This window comes from Gobio gobio (genome assembly GCF_949357685.1).
Source record: "Gobio gobio genome assembly, chromosome: 21".
NCBI lineage: Eukaryota > Metazoa > Chordata > Actinopteri > Cypriniformes > Gobionidae > Gobio > Gobio gobio.
The window spans coordinates 23735368-23758016 of record NC_137117.1 but is presented as its reverse complement, the minus strand read 5'-3'; the positions used below and the strand labels follow the sequence as shown (position 1 = coordinate 23758016).

The 22649-nt window shown below is 35.9% G+C and overlaps 3 protein-coding genes across 3 annotated transcripts; 1 reads left to right on the top strand and 2 right to left on the bottom strand.

Annotated features, from left to right (window-relative positions):
* Nucleotides 1-82: 82 nt before the first annotated feature.
* Nucleotides 83-4437, bottom strand: LOC307117467 (protein lifeguard 2-like). The gene is made up of 12 exons (XM_079802322.1): nucleotides 4278-4437; nucleotides 3340-3424; nucleotides 3050-3150; nucleotides 2906-2970; nucleotides 2769-2822; nucleotides 2565-2615; nucleotides 2397-2436; nucleotides 2163-2200; nucleotides 1897-1984; nucleotides 1686-1781; nucleotides 1510-1563; nucleotides 83-1289 (listed from the first exon to the last, which is right to left on the bottom strand). The coding sequence occupies exons 1-12, from the start codon at nucleotides 4290-4292 to the stop codon at nucleotides 1137-1139; spliced, it is 840 nt and encodes a 279-aa protein (XP_079658448.1). The 5' UTR covers nucleotides 4293-4437; the 3' UTR covers nucleotides 83-1136.
* Nucleotides 4438-8578: 4141 nt separating this feature from the next.
* fitm2 (fat storage inducing transmembrane protein 2) lies at nucleotides 8579-10151 on the bottom strand. Its single transcript, XM_079802325.1, has 2 exons — nucleotides 9978-10151; nucleotides 8579-9761 (listed from the first exon to the last, which is right to left on the bottom strand). Exons 1-2 carry the CDS (start codon nucleotides 10148-10150, stop codon nucleotides 9179-9181), a joined length of 756 nt encoding a protein of 251 aa, XP_079658451.1. The 5' UTR covers nucleotide 10151; the 3' UTR covers nucleotides 8579-9178.
* Nucleotides 10152-16668: 6517 nt separating this feature from the next.
* Nucleotides 16669-20894, top strand: r3hdml (R3H domain containing-like). Its single transcript, XM_079802337.1, has 6 exons — nucleotides 16669-16818; nucleotides 17679-17980; nucleotides 18351-18469; nucleotides 18627-18729; nucleotides 19447-19562; nucleotides 19705-20894. Exons 2-6 carry the CDS (start codon nucleotides 17711-17713, stop codon nucleotides 19844-19846), a joined length of 750 nt encoding a protein of 249 aa, XP_079658463.1. The 5' UTR covers nucleotides 16669-16818; nucleotides 17679-17710; the 3' UTR covers nucleotides 19847-20894.
* The last annotated feature ends 1755 nt before the right edge of the window (nucleotides 20895-22649 follow it).

The following is a 22649-nucleotide window of genomic DNA, read 5'->3' as shown; positions in this document are numbered from 1 at the left end:
TATGTGAATGTGTCCCTTTTATAACAAGAGAGCATTGTGTTAAACTATAATATCACCAATGACAACACACCTGCACACAAATAGGAGGGATTTTGAATTTTATTTGATTTCAGAAACTTTTACATTTGTTTTCTCTGATAAACCTTTTCTTTCTGAAACATACATCGTCATATTCAATACATTTGATAAAAATCTATAAGTCACTGTCTCTACTGTAAAGACCACAAACAGGAAAAATTATATGCAGCACTGCATTCTGTTCAACCCAGCTACAGTGATTTTGCACTCTTTTTGCGAACACGTTGAAGCTATGTACATATCCAAAATCATTCAAAATAATTAATTTTCTTCAAAAATAGATCTTTACTATAATAATACATTAAAATCCTGTGTAACGATGAATTAATAATACATGGATTAATAATTAATGATACATACAGGCCTAAACAAAAGAACTAATGCTCAACAAAGCATATCTCAGTCAAGTCATTGACTTTAAATGGCAGTGAAAATTTGCCTAATGGAAAATCCCTTACATGAAAATATGAAGGTGAATTTAAATAGAAACACTGATTATTTCATTTTTACAAAATTGATTTGTACGTGCATTCCTCAAATCCAGCCGACCGTTCAAAAACCTTGTTAAATATTCACCTCCATATATAGTTTCTCAGAATGATTTGTTAAAATGTCCTCATGCTGTGATATCACATTATGAAACTTTTGCTGAGTCAGACACAAAGAGGGAACAGATGGATAAATACACAGATTCACCTCAATGTGATGCTGCTTGTGCTCCTATCCGAGTCTGACCAAATATTTCATGCACTTTCACTTCTAATTACATCGTATAGGTTTCACAAATGTTGACACCAGTGCATTTAATATGTTGTATTTTGTTTTCTATGGCACCATGTGTAAAACTAGATGGATGTTGTTAAAGTTTTACCAGTGTACATATGTTATGTATATCCTTTCTGCTACAGGATAAGCGCATGGCACATGGTAAAAGCTGAGGAGAGGAAACACAACAGCGTGCACTGAAGATCCATATCATGCTGGAGAAGACAGGATCACTCAGACCAGAGGGACAAAAGACACTCAGAGCCATAACAGCTTCAGGTTAAACAGTGCTTTCACTGTCGTTCACCAGTACCAAACAACTGGAGAAAGAAAGAGAAGATGTACACAATGTCCAGGTATAAGCTGAGGGTAGCAAAGATGTATTCCTCAGGACTTATGGTGTATCGCTTGCTTCCCATCAGCATCTGTGTGTCAAACGCCAGGAACTATAAAGACAAACGAATGAAAATAATTAGATGACAATAATTAGTAACAAACACTAGGGACAATGCTGCATGCGGTCTGGTTTAATTTGCAATAATGATATCGCTGAGTCGCCGACTGTACATTATTGTGCTTTTTACATGGCTACTCATGACTACCAAATAAAAAAATGCATTAACATTTAATATTGATCTAAGTTGAAATTATTTTATAATTATGTACCATGCAAAACAGTATTGATCCCAAGACAGCATACAAAGCGTGCAACCATGGAACCTGTAGGAGAGAGAAGCCTTTGTCAAAGTACATTCTCATTTCTGTGAATATTAAAGTACTGCTGAGAAATAATAAATCTACCAATCAATCAATCAACCAACCAATCAATCATCGGTACTTACATATCCAAAGGGCAGGAGTATTGCCAGGACAAGTCCACAAATAAACACTACTGTGCAGAAGACTACCAGTACACCTTGGTATGAAGTAATATCAATCTGTAAAATGACAAACATTCGTATGATCTAAATATATGATATATATTCCACATTACAGTTGAAAATGATTGCATTCAAGAAAAATGGAAGTATGTGTTGCTTCAAAAATACTAACCTTGGTTTGGAAGCTAAAGATAGTAATAGCAAGACAGACCAAGACAGTAATACCCAGGCAGATGATGACAGATTTAGTATTGTAGTAGCTAGAGAGATAGAGCCAGAGGGGAATATTTCAATATGAAAAACATGCAGTAACAACATATTGTACAAGCAGAACAAGTAGGATGAAGGTGTAATATGCAACCATGAAACGCACTTGAGGTTTGTTGTTATGTATAAAAAAATAAAAAGACATGATACGCATATAACTTGAGACTGTACCTGGACAACATTCCTGTCATGTAAGAAAGAGACAGAGTCTAGAGCAAGAAAGAAGAGATTATATGTTTAAATAGAGGAAGACTTTCTTTTAAATGTGACAACGGGCTTGTTCTTAAGCAATACTAGTACTTCAAGTCCAGCACTAGCGTTGACTAGTAGATATGTGATAGTTTGATGTATCTGAGATGACCAAAGACTTGTTATTACGGTTGTTCTGGTTGTTTCAATACTCACAAAGATCATGAGGAGAATCAGATTCCATGGGAACTGCCTCCTGTAAGTAATAAAAAAAGGGTAGAAATACATGAGAATGTAGAATGGATTATTAAATGAAATATTGAATATTATATTATATTGTGCATTACTGATATGCATCTGTCTATAGGCTACAAAAACACTCACCGAGGTCCTTTGCAGCAGGACAGGGTCAGATATGTGACAAAAAACACTCCACTATAGAGAGAAAAAGACAACCGAGCCATTATACATTCACAGTCGATAACAATGCATAAAGCACACATTTAAATGCTAACTCACTAGAACTGAACTGCTGTATTTAAAGCTAAATTCCTTAAACATCATCCCTAAAATATTAATTTGACTTACTATGACGCCCAGTACCAGCCAGGGTTGGACTGAATGTAATCTTTCACAGGTTTACTACAAGATAGACAAGACATGTGTTAATCAAGCTTAAAAAAAAGAACAATGCATTATGAAAGTTTTAGCACACACACACTCACCAGAAAACGAAAAGAGCCACAAAGGAAAATGTGACAGAAAGCTGGAGCATCAGGATGGTATACACCTACAGGAAATATTGTTACATTAATTCACTTCATGTCATCTACAGGAGACCAGGATCACTTAACAGAAGGCAATGATACCTTGCGGATGAATATCCTCCTGATCTTTCGGTCATCCCAGCTGAATTCTGTGAGCATCTCACCATCTTCAGGATAAGCTCCACTATAACAAGGGCTGCCACCTTTCAACAACATAAGGATATATTCAACATCTTGTGTCTCACAGGTATTCTTGAAAACATCCACGGAGACTGTCATGGGTGTTGGAGTGTTACCAATGCCATTGATGTCCCCAAAGTAGAGTAGTGCATAGTTACCAAAATGTAGATCAGTATAAACAAGAAATTTACTAAGGAAAAAAGTAATATTACCAGCAGTCGCCTCATGGTAACTTGGAGGAGCTGAGGCCATCTGCTGAGCATCCGAGCCATTGTCCGACTTGTTTGCTACTGAAAGCTGGAAACATATTAAATTTTATGTGTTATTCTGTATATGCACTCAATGGCAATATATTGGTTTTCCATCCATAACAATTATAGATAGATAGGTATTGTTACAGAACCTGGTATTCATGTATTTATTATATTATTCATCAATCAGGACAACTTTGCCTCCATTGGTAAATCATAGTAGATAATGCCATCCAAAAGTATGCGCTACTACAGTAACTGAGAATGGAGAGACTGAGTAATTTAAACGGCCATTACTTATCAATGACTGATTCACTGTAATATGAGAATTCACTGTTGGTAAATGACATCCCAAGCCACCTTAAAAGACGCTTTCCTCCTTAATGGCAACTGAGAAATACCTTGTTCCCAAAAATTAAAAGGATTTCTTGCAGATGTAGTGAAAACTATAGAAATTCAATCATAATCAAAATATCTGTTCAATCAAGAAAAGAACATGTCTTGCGATCATTATTTTCTAATTCTACCTTTGTAGCTCGTGCGCAGTTGTAAACATTATGATAAATATAACAGCAGGCGAAATGAAAATAGCGTTCCTAAATAACACATATCAAAAGGCAGCACTATAGAATAGATGGGCATAAATCAGTCCAAAAGCATAAGACACAAATACAAAACATGACTTGCTTCTTTCAGCGTCACTGGACCATCATTTAAAAAGAGACAAAACCAGAACAGGGCAGCCAGACTAGCATATAAAATACATTTCAGTCATCCAGACTACTGCGAATTGACACTCACAGACAAGAAAAAGTCTTTGTTTTTGGTTAACGTTCAGCAATTACACACAAATATAAATGATCAAATCTTAAAACATAGTAAAGAATAAAAATGCTTACCTTTCCCTGGGTCATGGTCACAGCTTTGAATCTAATTAGGCTTACTTAAAAAAGTCTTAAGTGTCCCTTCGGAGCTTTAGCCTGTATTCTCTGCACCTGTCTGGGATGCTGCACGCAGATTGTGACGATGCTGTACTGATATAATAAACCGCATTTCTATGAGCACAACCCCCCTCCCTCACTGTAAAAGGCACATTCTAGCAACATCCAGGTTGGCTAGGACTGTACCAATCATGCTGGCAGAAAAGGGGGGGTAGCATTTACAACATGACATGCATTAAACTGCATCAATCCCGCAACATTTGTCCAGAGACTTCCAGAATTTTTCCTCAGCACCAAAACAGAGACAATTAAGAGGAACGGAGGACGATGAACGAGATATTTCATTCAGTTAAAAGTCTTGCCCTGTAACAATAAAATGCACAACAAAATCAAACATTTTAATAATTCCTCAATTCAGACATGTATTCATTCCAACACCATAGTGAATTAAATAAAAATACACCTGTGACGTACATTAACAAGATCTCCGTGTCATCACATCACATCTGCGCTTGCTTTCAAATTCAAATTCAAAATTGCTTTATTGGCATGAATGTAAATCATACAATATTGCCAAAGCTAGGAATATATGAACATAAATAATAATACATATATGAACATAAATAATTATACATGAACATTAATAATACTATTAATGATAATAATAAACATCAAAATAATAGAGGAAAATATTACAACATAACTTAAACTTAAATAAACAGTGTAACAAATTAGAACATTTGATACCACAGTGTTTAACACATAGCCTATATACACTCACCTACTGAGGGTCACTGTAGTGGATAATAGGGAAACACACTGAGGTCAGACGCAACATACACACATTCACACACATTCACCTGCTGTCTCTCAGGCTGTGGCACACACACACACGTATCTCGCAGCCAGTGCTGCTGTCTGTCCCTCTCCTAATATTAACACCTTTCTTTGAAATACTGATGTACAACAAACATAATCACCATGAAACACCAAAATGTCTGAATTGACTCATGTAGGCTAATGACTAATGGATGTGCCATTTGTATTTTAGAAGTTACATAATTTGCATTATTCCTCAAACCTGTAAAAAAATACTTATAATCAGATAAAAGTGCCCCATTATGTTTTCCCCCCTAATATATTTAATGCAGTGTGTAATATAGCTGTTTGTGAATGTAAACGTTCTGCTAAGTTGTAAAGTCGAAAGTGCACGATAAATTGTCTACCAAAAGAAAGAATCGATTGCCGTTTGCCATGTCACTTTCCCGCCGGAACACGCCCCCCTCAGCCGGACTAAGTGGCAAAAGAGTCTGCTGCATGACTGGAGTTAATAGGGGCAACTGCGAAAACGCAAGTAAAAACACACGATTATCAGTTTAAACTAAACGTTGGACTCAATATAATGTTCTTTACAACTTACCCAAGATCCAGTGATCCATGGATATTGACATGCAGGCTGGAATCATGTTTCCTAACATTTATATGAGCCTGATTTAAATGCCGGGAGAAATAGGCTACTACATAAAGCAAATTTTATCTGTGAATGCTTTATATAAATACAATATAGCTATGTCTATATGCACATGATCACTTTTATCAATGTTAGGCCTATATATATCGTCATTTTATCCAGTCCTAAAACTTATAGTTAATGTCAGTGTTTATTTAAAAACATACAATCATGCAGAAAATAAGATAGTAAATATTTAAGTGATGAGTTGTCAATACAATATATAACAATACAATATATAGAGTATGATTTTACACCAAAATTCAACATATTTTTGTCACAAAACGATAACTGCAAATCCACGTTTCACTGGATTCACGTTGTTTCTGTGAATTGCAGTTTCCATTTGCTTCTCTTTTCTGTAGCTTTCGGCAGTCTGTTAAAATATATCTCAGAGTTTTTGGCAAATGTATTAATACAGGCAATCTCAAAGCTCTTTCCCGTTTTAGATGTGTGTTGTGTTTTTTTTGCGGCATTCACACTGAAAACTCACCGTCTTTCTGCCACTCAGTGGGCGTAACCGCAGTCACTCGGGCTGACGGTGACGTCACACGCATACCCTCTATAGAGGGTATGCATTGACGTCACTTTCCCGCCAGAACACGCCCCCTCAACTGGGAATGAGTGGCAGAGATGTTTTCAGTTTAAACTAAAGGTTTGACTCGATATAGTGTTCCTTACAACTTACCAAAGATCCAGTGATCCATTGATATTGACATGTAGCCAGGAATCGTGTTTTCCTGATATTTATATGCGGATGGGCCTATGTATTGAAGCATGTATGTGACCGCTTGTCAAGAATGGAAAACAAAAGTTTTATTCAAATTCTGAATAGGCCTATTCATTATTTTTTATATCGCTTAGACAGCGCACCCCAACTGAGCCTGGTTTCTCCCAAGAATTTGTTTTTCTTTTTTCTGTACATTGTCTGCCCGCAAACAACTTGACCAGCCCTCAAACAATCTTCAACGCGGGTTTTGCGAAACGCTTACTCTTAAAAGATGGGTCAGTAGTACCCAGTTTATTTGGACCAACTTGCTCCTCAGAATCACAACCTACAAGTATGAATAAATATTTATACTGCCGGGTGTTCAAAATACGTAGTTTTGTGTTTTTATATTCTGGCTAACTTATTATGGTCTTACTGAAATCCTTCTGCTAAACAGCTGTGGGCCACTGTTACCTAAAGCTGTGTCTATTAATGCAGATTGTCTGTTGTTCTTACTACTTTGAGTAAAGATAAAGGATGGAGCAAGATTTGTTTTACGTCTATGTTACATCAGTTATCCACATTAGTGCTGGGCTAACTATGCACTGTTATTGATACTGAAAGATTCTGGAATCTACCACCGCTTCAATCCTACTTAAATTCATAATCAAAGCCTCAATAAATATTCATCCTCCTATATAATTATGATTTTGTTTCTTCCTTTATATTTTATATTATTCTATTATTTCCTTTTACTGAAACCCTAAAGAATCAAGATGAATATGGTCTGTACTATTGTCTGTATCTCTCACTGAGAGAAAAGCACGTTATCAATATGTTTTGGAAAACTTTCTCTGGTTGGGACCAGATCTCACCAACTCCAACCTTGGAGAGACTGTGTATATGTGTATGTGTGCGCAGTATTCGGTGTTACAGATCAGTATTGGAGGTGGATTACGGGCATCCTAAAAGATGGGGGGCTTGTTGATCTGGACAAGCTGGCGCCTACTCCAGAATCTGGAAGGTTCCTAATTCCGGGGTGAAAGCGTCAACAAGTGATATCTGTTCACGTGAATCTGATTAACTGACAATGTGTGGAAATTTACCAAGACTGTCCATTTGCTCTGAGCCAATCTTAATAATTCACATGGCAGTAATGACGTGGTTAGACCTTGAAAACAGTATAACTGTTCAGAAATTGTATGTACGATCGGCGGAGGCGGCTAGGCTGGTAGAGGGAGCGTGGCCTACGAACTCCTTGTGAGGCTTGAAGCTGGCTTCTGCTGATGAAACTGCAAACTATTCTTCAGTAAATTTTTCTTTAAAGAATTACACTCCTGACTCTTGGTCTTCATTTTTCACATATCCTGGTCCTGGGTCCTAAGTTACCCCAACAATACAGTAAATATAGTTCCCACGTTTGGATTGAATAACTAGTTCTTCCAATGTTTCATCTGACTCTAGCTTGGATTGATATGGTAAAATCGATGTCAGCGTTACTGTTTTTACAGTCTGTACAATTGCTGAGCTTTAGGAAGCCTCCGGACGGAGCTGGAGTTCAGTTATGGTAATGGCCGTTTGTTTCCGAAATACACGCGGTAGACCAAATCACAACAAACTGGGCCATCAGACCAATCAGAGGAGGGTGGAGCGTACATGTAGTTCCTCCCTACTAGAACTCCAGAGAGGAGGGGCGAATGTAATTTGTGCCTAATGGGTGGAGCTAGAATAGCCAACCACACCCTAACCCTACCCACAACTCAATCCCTCCACCCCATTGAAGCTCCAGAGAGGAGGAGCTGAATATCATTTTATCAGCTCCTCCTCTCTGGAGCTCCAATGGGGTGGAGGAAGTCGTTTGAGAAATCATTGAACAATGTGGTGATGTGCAATGTACATAATGAGAAAATGAAAGTGTTTTTTGACCTTTGATGCATGGAAACCTATTGTAAGAGACCTTTCGAAACTAAATTAGGAGCCTTTAAAATAGCATAATAGGGGCACTCAAAAAAAAGTATCACTCAAACAACAATCCAGTCACCAAATACTCTTATAATATTCCAAACAGTACATTTTAGGTTTCCAAGAACAGGCGGTGTCTGTTTTCTTGTTATACAATGATCAGACTTTTAACATTCATCAGTGATATGAGGAATGACAACAACTGTGAATGATGAATCTAACAGTGGCACATTTAAATGAACAACAGTTTGGCCTTTAGGCAGAACACATAAAATGGTCCATGAAAACACAATTTAACTATGTAACAAAGCATTGCGCTGTAATTCTCTGACCTCAAAAAAAAATGTTTAATAAAATGTTTTGTTCCAGAGGACAAAGTCTAAATATTTACTGTTAAAAGGCAGCTCAGCTGAAGATTGCAGGTCGATTACAGGAGGTAGCAGCACACTAATGTATAAGCTAAATTTAATGTCAGGTTTACTATTCCAGCTCTGTATAAAGCCACGCAACTTTAGAAGGCAACAATAAGGTTCAGATGCGACTTCTCAGATTACAGATTGTCATTTTAGGATCACCAGCTGCCTTCTGCCCCACGTGGATGGCTAACCCATCACATAACATAAACAGTGCAGATATGTAAAGCTTGTTGTAGTGCACTTGTATTATTTAGTTCTCACTCTAAGCATGTTGTTTCTCCTGTGGAGGGAGACCTGGAGAAACCGGAAATGGGTACCAAACAACATAGGTCACGTACCACCCTAATATCCCACACAAGGTCCCTAGAATCTTGTCAATAAAATCATGGAAATACACAGAAGTGCATCCGAACATCCATATCCAGATGGCTACAATAGCATTAAGTGCTATATAAAGACAATCAAGAGGAGAGCTTCTGTAAACGCCAGTTATGTGTAACATGGGCACCATTTCCTCCACAATCACAAGAGAAGAGTAGGTCAAGATGAAGGAGTGCCCAGATATGTCAAATCCGTCCCAAATGAATCCAGCCTTCTTGCACATCGCTTTTGTGGTAATCTCCCCATGGATGATTTGCATGTTGTCTGACTCATAATAACATGAACCTGTAATGTCTTCAATGTAGAAAAAAGACTCAGTGCAGGTGTACCAAATTGATGTTGCTACCAGTAGTGACGCAAGCCGCTTTAACACAAATGTGCGGCTTTTGTTGTAAGAGTTGGAGTAAAGGATGAAAGGCAGAAGCAAAACAATGGTCCATCCCCAAGAAACTTTCACGAAATATCTGAAAGTAAAAAAGATTAAATGACTTTGAGCCAAACATCAATGTCATATTAAGTTGTCAATGACATGCGTTGCTTTTATTATTGTATATATTACTTTATGTTGCATATTATTATTATTTTCTAAAAACGAACACATTTCTAGTAAAATTATTTAGTTTTACAGTGTTTCAATGAGTTCTAGCTGGGTGAGGTAGCTACCATAGACAAGTACTCACAGATTTAAAATATTTCTACTGCTACTGAAGTAGCTCTCCGGCACGAGGTCCATCATTTTCAAAACCGATCCTGTAAACGAAATACATAAGAAAAAGTGCGGTAAATAAGCACGGGTACATGGCTGTCTCCAGAAACAAGCCAAACTGTTCACTAAGCTGCCTACTGCAGCCATGTTGTTCTATGTGCTGAATGTGTGTTTGAATGCGGAAGCAGAAACCATAGTACTACGAATCCTACTATGGTTACGGGTTACTGATTAATATTCATGAGAACGCGTTCGCCATTGGAGAACCACTAACTAACGTCACCATAACCTAATTAATATCCAAGAGTCAGACGCCCGCAATAGGAAGGTTACCAAACACGCAGGCGCTATTTGATTAATATGCATGAGCGAAACGTTCGCTGCTCTAGGAGTTGTTGTAATTTCGCAATCTGGAATCGGGTGAGTTGCTGCTCAGTCTGCCGTCATTATAAAAAAAAAAATCACGAACTCACAGAATTAAAATCATTCCCCATTGTATGAGATTTTAACCTCATGGGTGCCACTCTCCTGGTAGCCTACGAGGACATTATATTTTAGTGAATTTCTCTGACACCATATGTCACAGTTTTAATGGATGTCCTGTAAAAATGTCCTGTAAAGAGCACATGCAGGGCTTTTCAGTGATACCATTTGTTTTGAGGTTTCACCAGGACGACAACTTCTCCTTGATCTTTAAAAATGACTGAAAGATCAAATTTAGCTCTTGGAAAATGATAATATTTTGTAATATAATTATAATTTAAATCGGACTAATTTTCAAATTGTTTGTTATCAATCAACACCGCAGGAAAATGTTATGGGGTTTCTAATCAAAATATGAGTTTCTGTTACAAAACAGGGCAATAGAGGACACTTTGACTTAAAGCATGTTTATCAGGCATTTTTGGGAGACAAGTGAATAGGGAAAGAAATTATATATAAATGTTCATATTTTAAAATATTAGATATTATTAACTATTACTCTCATTATTACACTTCTTTTTTTCCATTCCATTACTTCAAGAACACATTAAAATGCAAATTTTATACAGTGTATAGATACATTACATTGAATGGGAAAACCCATGAATGGCCATTTTACCCACATATTCCATAAAGTAAAATGGTATATCAACTCATTACGTTATATCTTTCATAACATAGTTGAGAATCATCTTTAAGCAAAGTTTGGTTAAAAAAAAACCTAGCAACCTGAAAATTGATTGATGAATAAAGAAAAGAAAAAAAATCCCATTGTTTTTGCCTATACGTGTAATTTCATGTCATTTTTTACACAACTGAGTCCCAGTGTCTACGGACGAGGACATATGAATAATATATGAATAAAATATTACTCTTTAGCTTTTCCTGATTATTAAATTATGGATTAGTAACAGTTTTCTCGATTTTCGATTTTTTTTTCCGATTTTTATTTTTATTTTATGATTGTTTTGTACAGCACTTGGTCGGTGTAAGCTGAATTTAAATGTGCTCTTTAAATAAAATGTACTTATGCTAAACAATATAATGACATGAACAAATATTAAATTAAAAATACTTTCCTGGGTCTTAAGAGGATAACACCAGAACAGAAATATGAGTTCAAAAGCTTTAGCTCTTTTAAAGCATGACAAAATTATATATTTTATACAAATATTTATCACCTATACTCTTTGAAGATGTAAAGAGGAGTTTTGCAGATTTTTAAACAGACTTTTACTGTCCAATAGGTGGCACTATAATAGTCACAAAAAACCTTGAGGTTAATCAAAATCGTCTCCAAAGATGTATCATCTTATCCCACCTCATCTGCATGCCATTTGTTGAAAACCAGTTTTTACCTGAATGAGACCCAAACGTGAAGATCTACAGATACATTTGAGAGAACATGTACTGTTCAATAATAATAAAGAATATTTTTTTTGTATGATTTAGAACTTTAGGCAACTTGGAAAGTTCCACAGGCTTGCCCTTGTTGTACTCTTTATTGGAAAGACTGTATTTATTCAGAGGCAGAGTTTCCAAGCATGTGTGCCATTTGGCTATGCTTTCTCTCCATTCTGCTTCCTCACATTGTGCCAGACAGAGCAGTCTGACTCTCTGACGGGATGTTAAACACACACGCACGCACACACACACCTTGTATATAACCCCAAATCCAGAAAAATTGGGACATTTTAAAATGCAAAGAAATCACACATTTTGATGGCTGCTACACACTCCAAAAAAAATGAGAGAGGGAGAGAGGCAAAATAAAAGTGAAAAGCTTATAGAATATCCATGTTAAACTCTTGGAACAAAAATCTAATTTCTCAATTCAAGATTGCAAAGAATTTATGTCTTTCACCATCTACCATATCATATTGTGAAAAGATTCAGGGAACCCAGAGAAATCTCAGTACTTGTAGGGCAAGGCAGGAGACCTTTGTTGAATGTGTGTGACCTTTGAGCCCTCAGTGATGTGACAGTGGTGAACATGCCTCTGTCCCAACTTTTTTGGTGTGTTGCAGCATCAAAATCAAAATTTGTTTATATTTACAAAATAAAATTAAGTTGTTCAGTGAAAACAGTGGAAATCATTTTTGTACTTTGTACAAATCACAGATTCTTGTTTTTATAGCATGTTACAAAATTTGGGGTTGTATATTTGCATTGCCCACCGGTAAAACCCTTTAGACACCACACTTTTGTGTGTCTAGACAAGATGATGTCATATTAGAGGAAGTGGGAATGTTTCTGGCCTGATTGGCTAGAGATGTTTCACCCAAGCTTGACCCACTTCATACCGTCTCACAGAAGGGGGCCTCAATGAGTTATGGCTTTGTCTCTTCCTCAGAGCATTCCTGACGGTAAATCTGAAATGTTACAGCTTGACATCATGAGTGCTTCATAAAATGGACCTTTACAGATCCCCCACATGAGAGAAATATAATTATGGTTTGATATGGGCTAAAAAGTCTCACAAAATCTTAAAAGGGTAATCCAATCAAAAATGAGAATTATTTACTCACCCTCATGTTGCTCCAAACATGACTTTCTTTTCATCTGTGGAACACAAAAGACGCTATATTTTTAAAAGTAATTTTTTTAAAATTAAAAATGTAAAAATGCAGAAAGTTTTCTGTGATGGTTTAGGGGTAAGGTTAGTTAAAGGGGATAGAAGATACAGTTTGTACAGTATAAAAAACATTATGTCTATGGAGAGTGCCCACAAAGATAGTGAACCAGACGTGTTTGTGTGTGTGTGGGCATGTTTTTGTGAAATATCAGGACACAAATGTGTATAATGACATGGGTATGACATAGGTATTACAAAAAGAGGGTGAAATATGAGGACGTTCCCCATGTCCTCACTTTTCAAAATGCTTATAAATCATACAGAACAAGGTTTTTTTCACAGAAAGTGAACTGCACAGTCTCCTTTGATGGGTAGGTTTAGGGGCAGGGGCAGTGTAAGGGGATGGAAAATATGGTTTGTACGGTATAAAAACCATTACACCTATGGAATGTCCTCACATTTCACAAAAACAAACGTGTGTGTGTGCATGTGTGTGTGTGTGTGTGTGTGTGTGTATGTGTGGACTGGTAATCCCTACGTTATGGGGACAAAATGTCCCCACAAAGATGGCAATATCCGAAATCCCAGTCCTTGTGGGGAAATGTTTTGGTCCCCATGAGGAAAACATCTTATAAATCAGACTAAGTGATGTTTTTTGACAATGTAAAAATGCAGAATGTCTCCTGTGATGGGTAGGTTTAGGGGCAGGGGCAGTGTAGGGGGATATGAAATAGGGTTTGCACGGTATAAAAACCATTACGCCTATGGAAAGTCCCCATAAAACATGAAAACCCAACATGTGTGTTGTAGACCCCTTTATGTTATTTTGTTATTCATTGTTGTTTTGGACCCCTTTAATTTTTATTATGGACAAAACATTCTTCATCTTTTGTGTTCCACAAAGAAATAAAGTAAATGCTGATAGAAATTCCATTTGGTGACTTTGATTGATTTGAGGATAAAATAATTTGATCTATAACTGAACTACAGTTTTCATTTGATCAATGTTATTTGTTCACAGGCTGTAGGCCTATATGTTATACTATTTTACTACTATGTTTTTTTTATTAAATGCAGAATTTCCTAAAAGTTGACTAAAATGATGACAGAATTTGTATTTATTTATTTATTTTTATTTATTTAAATATTTATATGTTTTTTAATGATTTGAGAACAAAATAGATTGATTAACGGAATTACAGTTGTCAATATTCAGTCCGCTGAATAATTTGCTTATTCGTTTTAATTTATATATTTTCCTTTTATCAGTGTTATTTGTTCACAGATTCTACATTGCTAATCTTTTTCTGTTATGATTGTTAATACATTTTTAATTACATTTTTAATATCTACTGGAATACTGAAAAAAATGAATTAGTTTTAATGCACCTTTGGATAAAAGTGTCAGCCAAATTGTGCCAATATAAGTTTGCATCTGCATATGAATAATTAGTTCCACTGCTGTAAAAGTGTGACTGCTAAATCAATGTGTAATTCGAATATGTGTGTGTGTGTGTGTGATTTCTTTAATTCCAGTAACCGGTGGTCAGAACAGACCCATTGTCTCTGTTCCCTTCAAAACTATCCATCACCATGAACAGCTACATCACTTCGCAAATTTGTTTTCAGGGCCGCCAAAACAAAGTTTGGACTGCTGACATGAGAAATGGAGCAGTGGCAGGGAATGGGAAGCCCTGGATTTATGCTAAATGACGTGATTATACAGAGAAAGACCTGACTGTCCTTTTCATTGCTGTGGAGGAGATAATGGCACAGCTGTGCACCTTTTAAGTCACTTTTTCTCTCTCTTTCATTCCCACAATGCACAAGGATCCTTCAGCATTATGCAGACGGGAAGCATGAATGAGGTGCAGTCAAGGTAATATTATGCGAATGAATTAAGCTTAATGTAATCTAGCTACTGCTTGTACATGCACTGAGTGATTCAGTAGATATTTCTGCTCAACATTCATCACCTCCTTTGATGTGTGATGACAACACTATTAAGTATGTGACAGAATTGACAGAGACATGCCTGTGGCTATTTTTAAACACTCCACTCCACAAGGGCTCATTGTAGCTTAGCCTACGTCATATTAGCACATAAAGCTGACAAACATTTGACACGGGGAAGAACCTCTCGTCAATGGAATGGCTAAACTTGTGCATTTTGTCTACAAAGACTAAACCATAAGGTTGCAACATGGTGTATGTTAAGAAATGACATCATATGTTTGTCTAGACTAGAGAACAGTTTGCCTGTAAGAGAAAGTCTTCCAAAAAGGCCTCAAGTTGAACCTTGACCCCGCCGACCGTGGCAGTTTGAGGATGACTGCTAAGTTTCCTTTGAGGACAGTGACCCTTAACTACTGGTACATGCTGAATAAAAAGCTGAAGTAAAAGCTTTATTTCTTTCTTTTTTACTTTAAGATTCTCAGGCAGTGACGTTTGTCACGTGTAAGTGTGTCAAAATGTGTCAAAAGTTAGTTTTTGGTGTATTTATTGCTTAAATGATATCTTTACATGTTGTTTTCATTGTGGCTGGTAGTGTAGTTATTTGAAATTATTAATTAGAAATGAAGTTGGTGTCTTTCCAACATCTTTCAAAAAAAAAAAAACGAGTCTTTATTTGTGTCTCCTTGCATTTTTCTGTCTGTAAAGCTCTAACATTTCACACAGTGGACACATACCGTAACAATTAAACAACAATCTGTAGTCATTTACTAATCTTTAACGGAAATGATAATGATATTATTGACATTTCTGCTCAATGATGAGGTGAATATTTTGAATTGCCACATAGCATTAATAAGTCAGAATGTGTAACGCAATGTTCTCGATGACCCTGCTCAGTAGTTGCGACAGTCAGTTGTGCAGTGTATAGCCTATATTGGCAATGCCTGACTAGAGATATTACACATGGCATGTCCTTCCTGAATAAACAGCTGGAACAATGTGCTGACTCGGCTATAACTTTAAAAGTTGGACTTTAATTTATAGAACAACTCCCCCCCTTTTATAAAATCCTTGCCTGTGCTTATTCAACTTATTTTATTGAAACAGTTTGCCAGGATGGCTGAGTGCAGCTCCAACCAAAGCTCACAAAAAAAATCACAAATGTCCAATATAAGCAAGGAACAGAAATGTATGATTTAAAGGAACAAGGGCCAAATGTACCCACTATATATATATATATATATATATATAACATTTGTCTTTGAATATTACTGTGCATGTGCTGTGTGTAATTTTGTAGTTACTATAGCCTACCAGTATATGCAAATCAAAGGATGCTATATACTGGTATGATAGGATGTGAAATCAGAGGTGAACTTTGCCCCCAAAAGCTGTAAAAAACAACACAAAAAACATTTGAAAATCACAAAGGTAATGGAAAGAGTTGTTGAAAAGTCATCAATCTTAAAATCCTGTTGGAGAGCATGGCTGTTTGGAGCTTCCAAACTGAGTGTGTGCTGAAAAAGCAAAGCCTTCCATTAAATTGTTTCCTGAACCTTGGGAACATCCCTGTGGGGGAAGAAAAAGAGACAAGGGCTTTTCTTTTACGTCAAATGGCCTTAGAGAGTTGGCCCAGTTAAAGTTCGCTGCCACACATGTCAAAGACGTTGTTTGCAAAGGTGGAGATCTTTTCAGCTGCTCTTCTCCAGGCTGTGCTAAAGTGCTGGAATCACTCCTGAAGGCATGAGCTGTGAAGACTGAGGACCCCCGCTCTCTTCAGACTGCAGGACTACATTCATAAGTATACACAGCAATTTTATCTTAAATAGCCATTATGTGTTCACTTTTTTATTCGATTAAGAAAAAACTGTAAAGGAGTTTATTGAAAGATATTTGTTGTTGATGTATTTCCTTGAGATGGTCATGTAATATCTTTAAAGACTAGTGAGGGCATTTGGGTGTAATGTTCGTCAGTTTGGTTAAACCCTTTTGCAATGTAACCCTATGATTTGCTCTGTCAACCATGAGACTTTTTTTTTGATAAGAATATACACAGAGTATAGTGTTATTTTAGAACTTTATAGTTATTATATATTCCCCTGGTTTCACAGACAAGGTTTAAGCTAGTCCCAGACTAAAATGCATGTTTGAGTGGTTTTAACTGAAAGCAACTTGCAATGATATGCACATCAGTAATGTTTTTTCCCTTCTTTCTAAAGCACGCTTACTAAGGCCTAATCATGGCTTAATCTAAACCCTGTCTGTGAAACCAGGACATTATATAATATTTAAATTATTTTATAATTTTTTAGCAGGATAAAATAACATCTGTCTATAGGCTAACTAACAAAGCAAATTGTAGGGTTAAATTATATAACTACCTATATGTTTTTGACTATACATTTTACACTGTAGGTTATCTGTAATTACCAATTATAGCTAATAATATCCCTAATTATATCACTATGTTGTTTATCTGTTACTGTGGTTTAAATGGTCTGGCTATCTTACTAACAGACATTGCAGGATTAAACTACCGGTATATGCAACTTGCACTTGAATAGAGACTATGAGTTACATTCCTCACCTTTAGTGTTATTTAGCTGGCTAATACAGTGAGAGATTGTTGACATTGTATTCTCTTTCTTTCCACAAATAAAGCACCTGCAGCCAACCAGACAGAAGGCAGCGAGATGAATTTGGCCTGCGCTCAGCTGTTCTTCGCTGCCACCTTGTGGACGCTGCCGTGCATGACAGCAGCGGTGGCGGTGAGCGGCGCTACAGAGCTGCTTCATCTCAATGAGGTTTCCATGGAGGCTGTGCTGAGGAACAGCAGCTACACCAGCGCACCTCGAGCGCGGCGGAAACGCTTCATCTCCAGCAAAGATATGAAGGCATTACTGGACTATCACAACCGCGTGCGCTCACAGGTCTTCCCACCCGCAGCAAATATGGAATATATGGTAGGTTTTTCGCATTATTAATGTCTTAGGTTTAGCAAACACACAACATAAAAAAAAATTGTTTCATTTCAAGACAACCTGGACGCTCTTTTAATGCAAGGTAGGCTATATGGTGACTGAAAGTGTCCAAAAAGGACTCAAACTCTTCGTAAAAGTATAATAAAAGATCAAATGTATATTAGGCTACATGTTTAAACATCTTCAAGTGAGCTTGACTTGAGTCTTCCCGGAAGAATATAGTCGTGTGGAGAATGTTTATAATAATTTTGCTTGACATCTTTTGGTCCTATTCATTGTCATTGCATGGTCCTTTTGGGTGAACTATATTCTTTTAATTATTTGTTTATCTACCCTCTCTTTTCTTGGTAAGGTGTGGGATGAGAGACTGGCTAAATCTGCAGAGTCCTGGGCCTCACAGTGCATATGGGACCATGGACCGCCTCATGTTTTGCGGTCCAGTGGACAGAATCTGTCCATTATCTCTGGAAGGTACAGACACTTACAAAAACTTAGGCCTACCGAAAATGGGTACACTAATGGTATCAGCATGCATGATACTGTTTATCTGAAAACTATCAATTCTGGATTTTATTAACACTGTCTACACATTCTGAGTATGATTGTTACAATTTCTTTTATCTTGCAGATACAGATCGATCGTTGATCTGGTAAGATCCTGGTATGACGAGAGACACTCTTTCTCCTTCCCCAATAAATGCAGCGGCTCAGTCTGCACACACTACACTCAGGTGGGTTTCCAAAATTATATATATATATATATATATATATATATATATATATATATATATATATATATATATATATATATATATATATATATATATATATATATATATATTTTTTTTTTTTTTTTTTTTTTTTTTTTTTTTTTTTCTTCAGGATTCATTGATGAATAAAAAATAAAAAAGAGCAGCATTTATTAAACATAAAAATATTTTCTAATAATATACATCTTTACTATTACTTTTTATCAGTGCAACACTAATTTCTTTAAAAAAAAATAAAAATAAAGAAAAAAAACTGACCCCCAAATTTTTGAATTAGTGTATATTGTTACAAAATATTTCTATTTAACATAAATGAATGATGAAATAAATAAATAAACTGTTTCCAACATTGATAAAAAATGCAGTATATTAGAATGATTTCTGAAGGATAATGTGACACTGAAGACTGGAGTAATGGCTGATGAAAATTTGTTCTTTCTGTATTTTTGATCAAATAAATGCAGGCCTAATGAGCATAAGAGACTTCTTTCAAAAACATTAAAATAGTAATGTTTTTTGACCGGTGCTGAATATATATGCTATATGTAGGCTAATTGATTTCTGTGATGGCTAAGCTGAATATTCAGCCATTACTCCAGTCTTCAGAGTCACATGATCCTTCATATATTAATAATACGTCCATATATAGATAATAATTTTTAGTAATTACTTTTTTAGATGGTGTGGGCCACCAGCAATAAGATCGGATGTGCTGTCAGAAGGTGTTCAAACATATATGTGTTTGGGAGTACATGGAAACAGGCCACCTTACTGGTTTGCAACTATTCTATCAAGTAAGACTCATTTTCTACTGTATCAGTACAATCATTTTAATTAAAAAAATGTAGTAAATTATGATTATACTTAATAAAAAGATTTGTGCAAGAAAAATAAATGGGAAAGTAATCAAACCTGCATATGTTGCTTCTGTTCTAGGGGTAACTGGGTAGGAGAGGCTCCATATAAAACAGGAAAACCATGCTCCGCGTGTCCCTCAAGCTATGGAGGATCATGTGATAAAAACCAGTGTGACTCCAGATCAAAATCCAGAAGAAATACAAGTGGTTTCAGAGGCTAAGCGATAAAAAAAAATCCCTAAAAAAAGTTTTATTTTATTAAAAATGTCATATAACCACTAAAATGTAAAATTCACAATGCAAATTATTCCGTGGTCATTTTATAAAAATGAAGTGCCGTAAAATGTCCATTAATCGAATGTGTAAATGTCAAATTGCATCAACTGTTCTTGTGTTTATCATCACCCCATAGTTGTCCATGTTTTTTTTTATTACTTTATTACTGTAAGTTGTTTAATGTTTGCCATTTGATGTTTTTCAAGGCTATGGGCTGTTTGCACTGTTATACTTATAATTTTTTGTAGTTGCATCGCAGTGACAATTCACGAGATTTAAGCACTTTCTTTTATTATTTTGTTCTTTTTGTACAGGTAATACATTTTCTTTAGATTAGAAAAAGTTGTGTGTTCAATGGTTTCTAAGTTACTATCTTTTTGAAATGTCTCTTGCACTCAAGTCACACAGAGGACATGACTGCACTGTCAACACATTTGTCCTCATAAAAACAGGACCTTTTATTTACATTTTGTCTTATAACACAGACAGACTGTTGCCAACACCTTCCTAGCAGGCACATATCCAACAAGTAAAAAATACAATAAATAAAGACAAAGAACAAAGAATCTTTAATACATTTCAGTAATATATTAGATAGGCTAACTCATATTATTAAGGTGGGATTGTATTGAGAAGCAGAACGAAACCATCTTTTATCACCTCATTAATGTGTTCAATCCGACTACAAGAGGCAGATCTGCAGTAAATCATGACTAAAAGGCTATTAAAGCCATAAACAAAGCGCCGGGCCTTGGTCTCCGAACCAGTGTAGGGAATACTTTACCAGTAATTGAGATCGTTCATCTGTATAACTAAACATGAATATATCACTTTTTTTGGCTTCAAAAGGGCATAAATCAAATATGTAAACCACCTTTACATTTTTTTAAAAGAAATTAATACTTTTATTCAGCAAGGATGTATTCATTTGGTCAAAAGTGACAGTAAATACATTTATAATGCTACAAAAAGGTCAAATAAATTCTGTATATTGAACTTTCTGTTGATCAAAGAATCCTCAAACAGATGTATCACAGTTTCCGCCAAAAAATATTAAGCAGCGCAACCGTTTTCAGCATTGATTATAATAACAAAGAATGTTTATTGAGCAGCAAATCATCATATTAGAATGATTTCTGAATGATCTGGAAGACTGGAGTAATGATGCTGAAAATTCAGCTTTATCATCAGAGGAATAAATTACTTTTTGAAAAATATTCAAATAGAAAACAGCTATTTTAAATTGTAAAAATATTTCACAATATTACTGTTTTATGTATTTATTATATATATATATATATATATATATATATATATATATATATATATATATATATATATATATATATATATATATATATATATATATATTTTTTTTTTTTTTTATCAAAGCAGCCTTGGTGAGCATAACAGACTTCTTTTAAAGATATTTTAAGCATTTGAATGGTAGTGCAAGTAGGGTGAATTCAGGGTGATTGGGACACTTTTTGCCATTGAGATGACTTGGAAAAAATGTCCCAATCAACATGAATTCACCCTATAAGGCAAATGGACACAAAGGTAATGAAGAACTTAAGTGTCTCTATACCAGCGTGACAAATCTGGGGAAAATCTAAAGTTCCTAAAAATTCACTTTCCCATGAAGCTGCTTAAAAGTGAAAGCAACAGTAGACTTATGTAATGCTATACACTTCGGTCTGAAAGCATCACATTATATTCATGGGAAAAACTGTTGAAACTAACAATGTATCTGTTAAGAAAAAAAAGGCAGCATATTTATTTGTGTCCCCATAGGCAACAGAATATTATACTCAAGTTGTAAAGACCGTATGTAGCCCCGCCCCTTTTCAGCTCTGCGCTGTTGTGTTGTGTCTACCGGTTTGTAGTTCCACAGCATGGAGGTAAGATCTTACGGATTTAGGAATGAACCGCTCATTTTAAAATCTTCCCAGTCTACTGACATTTGTTCACAAGCGTCTCTACTAATAGTGAAACGTAAGATTATCTACTCAAGAACAGCGCCGTTATTAGGCATCGCTAGTGAGAAATGTCATGTAACGGACTTTTAACTTTTATCTAATTGCTTGGCGAGTGTCGTTGTGGGTTTAACGTTAGGTTCTTTTGTTGTTGTAGACTGTAAAAAGACCTTTGAAATAACTGAAATCATTTGGCGAAGTGATATGGACATGTAATGCGGTCAAGACCTGCCTGGAACTACCGTAGCTGTGCATTTCCCTGAAAATAATAGAGTGGTGCAGGTATGACGTCACTTTGTAGGCCAACCGGCAGTTCCCTGGTTCCCTGAAGAGAAAACCCAGTAGGATTTTCCCATAGGCTTTTGGATTATCGTAAAAAACAAGCTCTGTGATTAACAAACGTTTATGATACTTGCACGTTTTGTCCATCAAGATCATTTTTACAGATGAACACAACTTTTATGAATTTTGAAGCCTAAATGCAGTTGCTAGAAGTAAAAAGCTAAAGGTAGGCTATAAGCGGACTACACCACAGTCGCTTGATTTCAACGTCACCATCACTAAGATTCCCACAAATTTTTTTAATCTAAAAACATTTTCCCAGAAAGTTTGAGGTAGACTAGTTTATAAGAGCCTGATTATAAGTGTAAAAGCTGATTGAGTTTACCTTTTCGGGATGACGTTTAATCTCCCCGACTGCCTCTGTAGTCGCATTTAGCGACTTGTTAGCAACCGTCTTTTTAAAGACACACAACAGCTTAAAAAAAATCAC